The sequence below is a fragment of the Gigantopelta aegis genome, unplaced genomic scaffold (genome assembly GCF_016097555.1).
Source record: "Gigantopelta aegis isolate Gae_Host unplaced genomic scaffold, Gae_host_genome ctg5442_pilon_pilon, whole genome shotgun sequence".
Lineage (NCBI taxonomy): Eukaryota > Metazoa > Mollusca > Gastropoda > Neomphalida > Peltospiridae > Gigantopelta > Gigantopelta aegis.
Window position 1 is genome coordinate 12431 of NW_024534415.1, and position 8521 is coordinate 20951.

At 34.2% G+C, this 8521-nt stretch overlaps 1 protein-coding gene across 1 annotated transcript; it reads left to right on the forward strand.

The window, feature by feature from the left end:
• Positions 1–5475: 5475 nt before the first annotated feature.
• On the forward strand, positions 5476–6585 carry LOC121366368 (soluble calcium-activated nucleotidase 1-like; the record flags this gene model as incomplete). The annotated part of the gene is given in 8 exon segments (XM_041490845.1): positions 5476–5543; positions 5545–5579; positions 5630–5783; positions 5834–5956; positions 6009–6076; positions 6200–6419; positions 6456–6509; positions 6561–6585. Coding segments are annotated over 8 exon segments (747 nt in total), but the record flags the coding sequence as incomplete, so codon positions are not given.
• Positions 6586–8521: the final 1936 nt, after the last annotated feature.

An 8521-nucleotide genomic window follows, 5' to 3' on the forward strand; every position in this document is an offset into this window, starting at 1 on the left:
GGATTTGCCCTTGGATTGGAGTTGTCCACTCTTGGTGCAAGTTGCTAATGGTACCTTTGCATTGTCCCATGAAAAGCTTGGTCGAAATAGACCAGAGAATGGATTGAGAGATAATCTTATCAATGATGCCTTCTTTTAGTGAAGGTTATAAAGGGGCTTGGTATTCTAATAAAATGGCAACCATTTAATGTGAGTTAAAACACTTGCCCTAATCTTTCTATACAGTACATGTGAATCATGCCAGAGATAAAACAGATCATGTGATCCCATACAATTGAATGGAAAATTTGAATGTCTTTTTATTACCTTGCATCACAAAGCCTACACAATTGAACACAAATTTGTTAACAGTACCTAGACAACCAAGGTCATTTAATCATCAAAGTGTTGTTTGTATAATTATTTTCTTTGTGATACATACAAAAGGTGTGCAGTAAATGAATGTAAAGTCACTTAAATTGCTCGTTTTTATTTTTATAAAACTAAATTATGTTCTTGAAACAGTTCTTTCATATACTTGGTAAATTGAGGTGAAAATTCATTTAAACTACTTGCACTGCTATTATAATATAACATTTTTTAAATACTTTAGAGATCATTCAAAAGATGAAACATTATTAGAAGCAAATTTGAAAAATACTATGTTGATATTGACTTAAGAGTATCACTTTTGGTTTCAGACATTTGTATGGAAGTCATTGTTTGAACAAGACACAGAATGTGTAGATCATGTGACCCCAGTTCCAATGTCTAATATGTAGTCTATACAACCCATACTTTAACTTAAGGAAATGCTTCTTAGCAGCACTACGCTCTCTAAATAATTTACAGCATCAAAAAGAATCTTAGGAAACTTTACAATTACATTCTGGTGGATCTCTTAAAACTGAGTTCTTTGACCTAATGATAATTTTCTTGTAAAAAAAGCTTAAGTATCCTTCTATATAACAATGTGGAAATATAAGTAACCTGACTATGAGAGAGTAACAGTATGTGTTGCCATTAATATTTACATACTTCCAGGTCAAATACAGGTAACGCATTTTATCTGAACTCACTAAATCGGAAATGACAAAGAAAATTGGACACTTTGGTTATAAAATTGACTACCAAGATGGAAATGGTATATGTTATACCACATCTATTGAACCATGATGTTAATAACTATTACTTACATAGGTAAGACTAATCGCTAGCAGTTGTAGTGAAATCAAAACCACTTGATCTTGAAACTTTTAACATGGTCAATAAAATGGCACAGAATTGTTGGATTTGCTCTGGCAGTTAATCATGAAAAATACAAAACAGAGACAGGATTTAGGTAATAGTTTCTTTAAACTCTTGACTTATTATGATGACATTTATATACATTGTGAAGTATTAATATGTCTTACTTAATAGGAATTGTCATATTAGAGAATTAGGATTGGCTGCTTTGAATAACAGTGTACTACGACAATTGTCCCTAAAGTATACTAACACAATACAAAATGTTAAAAAGGTATGTACAATTATTTGTAGAGATTCTTAAAGTCACTCTATACACTATTAGGACATTTTTGTAATTGTTATGGAATATCTCACAAAAGACGCCTATACTCATCTTAATACTGCAGATGACATATCTGGTTGGAGTTTATTGACATAAAAGTTTTGTTTAAGAATTTTAGTCAATTTGTATTTATTATAATAATAGGTTGTATTAAGAGATTTAGCTAAATTACATGCTAACTTCTATGGCCAAACAAGAATGGCTATACACTACCACCTGGCTTGAAGAAGTTGGAATGGAAAACATGATGTCATTACAACCACTTTGGGTAGCTTTGCTAGAACATGCTAGCTCAGAGTTCCCTGAGATATGGTCTAAAAGAAAGTTAGTTGGCTACAATTAGAATTTGTTATACTATTTTATATATTATTATATAGGGTAAAATTTATGGAAATGGCAATTTTGAGAAGATACCTCATTTTTGGGCATCCTATAAAGTGCTCCCAAAACATTAATCCACTGTGATTGTAACCCTCGAAAATATGTGCCTCAGGAAATCATCTATTTTCAAGTCTCGATCTCACCACTACCACCATCACTGACTTACCTTTGCTGATCCACGGACCATGTGTTTATATGACTGGGAATTAGCTCGAATTTGATATTCCTCAACGAGATGTGGTTGAGTTTTTGGCTTTTATTCTTCCGTAGTCTACTAGTCTGTCTTTGAGATTGGAACTGATTTGAGTTTTATAGAATCCATTTTGAACACTTTGCTGGTATTTCTTATCCCGTGAAAAGGTATGTGGCTTAACCTTTCTATAGTATATATAGTACACTTGTAACAACATGTTACTCAATTCATATATTATATTTATATATGTTCTTTTCCATCTAATCTTAGGTTCATTGAAGACTATAAAATTGCTTGCCTTGAATTTACAATGAATCGTCTTTTTTTATACACTATGGCTCACACATACAAAGACTATTATTTTCTCTCTCTGTTCATAGAATCACACTTTGCCTATATGCCCCTCAAATGGAATCAGAAATGGAACTAAGGTCAAGACTTTAAGATCGAGTTAACATTTTTACTAGCTAGCATAACCATACTTAGAATTTTGTTGTGATCTTGTAGAAACATTGTCATACAGTATGATAGTGTATTTAGACACTAGTATTAACTTAACAGGTGGCTCAACATGAATAATTTATCTAATAGTGTTTAGTTCTCCTAATAGATGGTATAATGTTTTGGTTACAAAGTATTATATAATATCAATTAAAGAAAATATATTTTAAAAAACAATTTACAACATTAAAACATTTGCTGTATAAAACTGTGTTCCACTTTTAGAAATATACCTCTTGAACTCTGCATTATAGGCGGACAGTGATTATAATAAATATGAACTGATATGATATTGGAAAAGTATGCTTTGTTGCACTGATATGCATAGTCAAAACAACACAATTGAAGATAGTCAAGCAGTCTTTTTAAACCACTTCCACAGCCACACTTTGTAATGACATGGACAGGACGAGTTTCCATCATTTCATTAGTGTAACTGTCGTAGAGCATGCATTGTTGGAATGCATTTAGATGGCCCACCTGGTATATACAGTAGACAGTTTGTTTGTGATCTATAATAAGAAACAACTCATCCAGTTTATTATGATAGTGATACTTACGGATAACACCTTCCAGGTAATTGAACTCCACTACAATCCCAATACACTGACCAATAATTGATGACCTGTAGAGAATTATCTTAACTTTAATGAGGTATAAATAAATACCTTTTCTTCTCTGACATGAGTACTATTATCACAGTACGAATAATTCCAAAACGATTTATAGTAGTCCGCCTATAACATACTGCAAAATTGACATTGACACTCTTCAATGAGTTTTAAGAGTTACTGGACCTATCAGTGGATTATAGAACTAGTAATGTTTTAGTATCAATTTAACTACCATTTGGTCCTTCTACTGAACTGTTTCTTGTCTTTGTAGGTACACATGAATTATTACTATCTACCATAACATATTAATAACAAGTTAACTTGCAAAAGCTTATTATAAATACCATTGCATTGTCCAGCACATTTTTTAATATCAACACGTGATTGATATTTAGTATTAGGGAACAGATATAATACTTGGGGCTTCAGTTCACAGGTCTCAAGACAATGATGACGTGTAGGGTAACATGATCGAATGACAGCCACTTTTCAACGGCCACTTCTATTACTGTAGTCCTTGATTTCATGTGCTCGTGGTATACACTGCTTAATACAATTGTGTTGTGTACTGCCAGATTTTAATTGCACCCTATTAGGAAAAAATGAGTTGTGATGATTGATAATGCTTGGAAAACAATGCGTTGGCATCAATTATGTATATAAATTAACTTACCGTTGTATTAAGTAGCGAGTAGGTTGACATTCTCCAACATCAACTTGTAGTGATTCCATAGCAATATCTGCGAGGGTTGAGAAAGGTATGTAATTAATGAAAACAAAAGTGACACGTTGCTCTTGGAGAGTGTAATTTAATATTTTGCCTTGGCAATCTCAGGTATGTTCATTCTCATTTGTTGTCATAGTTATCGCTAATGTCATGCAAACACTATGATCACTCCTAGCAACAATTATGCAATATTAATGATATTCCAAATATTGATCCAATGCTTGTATTACATCTCACGTATCATGTAAAATTACATAAGAACAAGTCATTCACTCTCTCTAAGTTCAATGTACAACATTTGCTTGTTGTAATATTAAATGATACATTATTTTACCATTAACACACTTACTAATCCCAGATCTTCAATTTTCTGTTTTGCGACTGCACTCTAATTTGCATTGCATATGTTTAGAAGCAGAAAACACTATCAGTGAAATTATTATCAAAATATAGCACTTGTATTAAGAAATCTTTATAGTGAGTGCTACTATAGTACTTACTTACCTGCTGATGCTGCAGCAATAACAAGACAGAAAACAAATATAATTCATTATTAATTTTTACACAGCTGCTAAATAAACGGACCAGCAGCTTTATATAAGAGCAGCACACAGAACAGGGAAATTCCAACTCACTCTGACCGAAAATGCCTAATAGTAAGTAAAGGTAAGTAATATTGAAATATATTGATATGTAGGTATTGTGATGGAGAGTGGTAGTGGTGGTGGGTGGTGATATGCGCTCTACAGCACGTATTCCTCAACGTGGAACTGTTTGCATTACTCTTTACTTTATTGGTGGTCATTATAGTCTTACTATTACCATCTAAAAAAAACCGTTATCACAGCAGACCCGTGGAGTATTGGCAAGTCAAAGTAGCAAAGACCTAGTTGAATACTACACTTACAATAGTTCATATCCACTGACCCCACCCATAAGTAAGTAGCACTACTACAATCCCATATATTACATATCTGTTTATTAGAGATTGGAAACCTCATTAAATATAAGATAGCTGTAGTCGCTGACCAAGATCAAGAGTCTAAGGTACCAACTTGTACTAAATGTTGCTTTTAATTATGTCCCCTGTACTTAGGTAAAAGATCAGTCATACACGTGGTCAAGCATTTAAAAAAGGTGTTTTAACTTATGACACTGCTAATGCTTAGAGTGACTGTAGATTGGCTAGAAGAGGTCAGTAAACAAGTTGTTGTTGAACACAGGACATTAATTATTGAACTAGTTATAGTGTTTATGCTTTTAAAAGATTGATAGGATGAGGTAAACAAACTTATATTGTAGTACACACAATGTCCATTGACATGACTTGTGCTTAGCTTTCCAACTAGTACAATGTTTATGCTTTTTAGAACACATGTTGGATACAGCTTCTGTTGTTTGTTCTCCCTCTCTTCACCTTATCTGGTAACTAGAGTCATTAGACTATTAGACAACACTTTAGACAAACTAACGACTTGTGAATTACTGATTATCAATTCATTCATAGGTTATTTTGAAGTCTCATTTATCAGAAAAAGGTCGTGGAGTTGAGTTGTCTGAGTTGCTAGTATTTAATGAAAATTGTTAATGTAGATGATAGATCTGGTGTGGGTAGGTACTGGCTTTTTATCTATCGCATCTACTGTGACATGTTTATTTAGTATTTGAAATACAAGGCAGCCAATTAATTCCGTGGGTGAAACTTAATGATGGCCCTGGTAATGTTAGTAAAGGATTTAAAGGGGAATGGATGACTGTTAAAGACCATCATGTGTATATAGGAGGACTGGGTAAAGAGTGGACTAATCCCTCAGTGTAAGGTGTATCTACCACAGGAATTATGATGAAGTGATTCCCATCTATAGGAATTCGTCAATGATCAATCCACAATATATCAAAAAGATTAGTCCAATGGTCATGTGAACACACTGGCCTTGGGCAGCTAACTATAATGCTATGAAATTACAAGCTGGTTTTAAATCACCTGGGTAAGTAAATGTCCTCCCTCTCATCTAATTTTGAACTGTGTTTATAAAACAGATATCTGATACACGAGTCAGCATGTTGGAGTGATGTCCATAAGAGATGGTTCTTTTTACCACGACGAGGCTAAGCCATGAAAGGTACCTCCACTGTAGGTCACTGGTCTGTTTTCCATAGTGTTGTATATACTAGTTATAATGATGTGATGATGAACATAGAGCTACTAATATTCTTATTACGATGATGAGACCTTCCATTCAATAAAATCAAGAAAAATCACTGTATATTTAAATGTTCTAATTGTCATGATTTCTTGTCTTTTTATAATAGAAATGGAATCAATATCGTGGTTTTTCTCTTCTTTAAATTTATACCAGGCACTCAAGATAGTATTATTGTAGCATTAAAGAGTGAGGAAAATAAAGGGACTGTTGCTTCATGTAAGTTAGTAACACACTATATACTGGAGTTATCTAGATAATATAATATTGTTAGATATACTAGCATTCGATTGAATGGCAAATTGTTACTTGAAGAGACCAAAGTTGGGGATTTCAAGTAAGTGACTGTTCTTATTTTAGAATTTTCCAATATCCTTTCTTTATGTAGATTTGAAGGTATTGAATTTTTATAGTTTAAAAGAATAAAACATAAAACAAGTTATACAACAGTTAATTTATTCAGGGCATTATTTATATTAAAAGTCACAAAAAAATAAATTTCTCATTTTACAAAATTTAGCACTGAATTGTCGTATCAACATTTTCACTTTATTGTTGTTGTTGTGGTTGCTGTTTGAAGTCAGAGAGAGAGAAGGAGCTTGTTGACATTCATTGCTGTTAACTTTTTTCTTGTCAACTTTTTTCCACTGATACGCTGCTAGATACAGACAAGGTGATTGTACTCAAGTAGCAGGGGTGGCAAAGGCATTGGTTTTTTTTAGTAACAGAAGAGCCATCATTAGTATAAGAACGAGGTGGTAAAGCACCAGGAGGTATTATCTTCGGGGTACATTCTATATGTATGTTTTTGGCTTCTTTTCCCATCTAATGGATCTCCTATAGTCAAACTTCTCTTCCTTGCAAGAAGCATATGACTTGTCTCTGGACTTCCTAAGGCAATGGGGGATCATTTGTTTTCTTAGGAATAGTGACTCCACAGGGTGGATCACCAGACAACAATAATGGGTTGTCATCAGTACCTCTTCTGATGGTGTAGACTGAATAGAACTGAGAACATTTGGTGCATTGTCCTGTGTTCATGTATATTGTTTGTGTGCATGTATTCTGTGGACATAAGTTGAGTGGGTGATAAACTTAGATCATGCAGATCTACTGTAGTATCTGGTTCTGTAGTATTATAATGACATCAGATTCACTAGTTTGTATCACTAGATACTGAAAGCTTTGTGCGAAGCTCTTTCACTTCTTCATAGCCATCGCTCCCTCCATTTCCTACTATTTATTGGAAAGTTGACATAATCATGATCGATTATTGGTCAGGAGCACTTGGTACTAGACGTATTGGTATCACTTCAACATTATCATAACCATCTTTACCTCTTTTGTCCATGTCCAACCAGGAACACACACATTAGTAGCACTGTTGTTTCCTTCGTACTTCAATATATTCATCATTCATAGGTTTCTTCTACATGATGATGTCCAGGTGTTGAGTGAGATCTCGGAGGTGGAGTGGTTATTAATACTGGTCGAGTAGCAGGGTTAACTAAACATAACCCTCCTCTTCTGCTAAGTCTTGAGCTAATTTTTCCCCAGGTAGAGGGACTGCTTGATCACTTTCAACTCGTCTCAATGCAGTATCAGAAGGTGTTGAATACAGATTATCCTCTGGTATATCATGATATATATTGATCATTAGACTTCGACTTGTGTAATGTTTTGTTAGGAGCGGTACTTCACAGTATGTTCATCTGATGGGATTATGTTTCCAATTGGATGTTCACATAATCTGTAGGTAAGTGAGAAGAGCACGTTGTGTGGCAGCCATAGAGTCACGAACAGATTAACGAGGAATGTCATAAATAGAAGAAGTATGAGAAGAACCATTACTGGTTGGTCGTGGGGGTGGAGGAACATCATAAATCGACTGGCTTTGTGGGGATATCATATAGTTTGTCACTAACTTTGTGAGTTAGGCGAGTAGGTATATCAATGTTGAAGTAGGTCGGCTGTCACCCCCACATTCAGTGGTTTTGAGTCAGATAATTCAATGTATGTGTAATCAGCATTACGACGATCATGAATAGTAGCAGATTTGTTAATCAATGGTTTCTCATTGAAACTTTTTCAGTTGGCGAATCTCGGTGTCAGTTAAAGGTGGAGAAAGTGGAGGACTTTCACCTTCATATTTATTTAGGTGAAGGACTTTTAATGCGCTTCTCAACCGTACTATCTGTCAAACTGTTGCTCAATGGATAATGGAGTAATACCATCTATTACTTTTCAATGCTTCCTCCCTTGCTTTTCCAATTTATCATAACCACTCTGACCATTGCAATCAGACGTTACTACCTGAATCTTTTCTGCATCTTCATAAAAATGACCAGA